The sequence below is a fragment of the Gregarina niphandrodes genome, assembly GCF_000223845.1.
Source record: "Gregarina niphandrodes unplaced genomic scaffold scaffold00009, whole genome shotgun sequence".
Taxonomy (NCBI): domain Eukaryota; phylum Apicomplexa; class Conoidasida; order Eugregarinorida; family Gregarinidae; genus Gregarina; species Gregarina niphandrodes.
In genome coordinates, this window is record NW_011646046.1 from 248,453 (window position 1) to 249,368 (window position 916).

General features: G+C 51.9%; 1 protein-coding gene across 1 annotated transcript; it reads left to right on the forward strand.

Moving 5' to 3' along the window:
* Positions 1-458: 458 nt before the first annotated feature.
* GNI_061790 (aspartyl protease) lies at positions 459-816 on the forward strand (the record flags this gene model as incomplete). The annotated part of the gene is made up of 1 exon (XM_011136258.1): positions 459-816. A coding segment is annotated over one exon (358 nt), but the record flags the coding sequence as incomplete, so codon positions are not given.
* Positions 817-916: the final 100 nt, after the last annotated feature.

Here is a 916-nt window from a genome sequence, read left to right on the forward strand (position 1 = left end):
GTGATTTATTCATGGGCGGCTCCGTGGCAAGGGGCCCATTGTAAAACGTCAGCTTGATGTCATGTAAAGCATCGTTAAAACTTCTGTGTTGTAATCTCCTGCATCGAAAATCGCACTGTGTCACGTTGTACCCTGGTCTCTTAAATACGCTATAATACCGTAGCAGATCTTCCGCGTAGGTATTGACGTGATTGATCTTTCCCCATCGAATTGACTTGCCCGATGGAGTCGTGACATCGGCCCAAAATGTCGCCTCAGGGCAATAACAATCTGGCCCTGAAATGCGCGGCTCACAGGGGTATCCGTAATATTGACGACAGCGGTTCATTTCACCGTCGTCCAATCCGGGATATGCCAGCCCTACGTTGTGTATGTGTCGTTCACTACTCCGGAAGGGGTCTTCGCCAATCGACTCTATTGTCACCCATCCGCGCACAGGATTTTTAGTAAAGGCTCGCATGGCGGGCCGTAGTTTGGACCTGTTTGTGGACACTGGAGCACAGATCAGCGTACTGAGTCCTCAAGCGGCTGCAGATGCCGGGCTGGTACGACCGGCGCGGCTAATTGAAGCTAACACGGTAATGGGGAAATCGTTACTGCCTGTACGTGACAATGTGGTCACAGAAGTCAATGATCGGACGCGTCGCGTAGACTACGCCGTGGCAATAAACCCAGATACGATGAGCTTCAGGGACTACCGGAGATTCATGGACGAGGCTGATGTCTACCACGTGGACTACGAGGAGCGCTTAGCTCAGAAGAAGGTACAGGAGAGCGTTCCTGTGATCATAGGCGAGGAAGCCGAAGCGAAGAGCCGTAAAGAACAGCAAGACGCGTTTGTACGAGGAACGAAGCACCTGAGTGAAGAGGATCGTGACTTGTTGTGGGCGCTGGTATCAAAGTATGAGCAGGCATG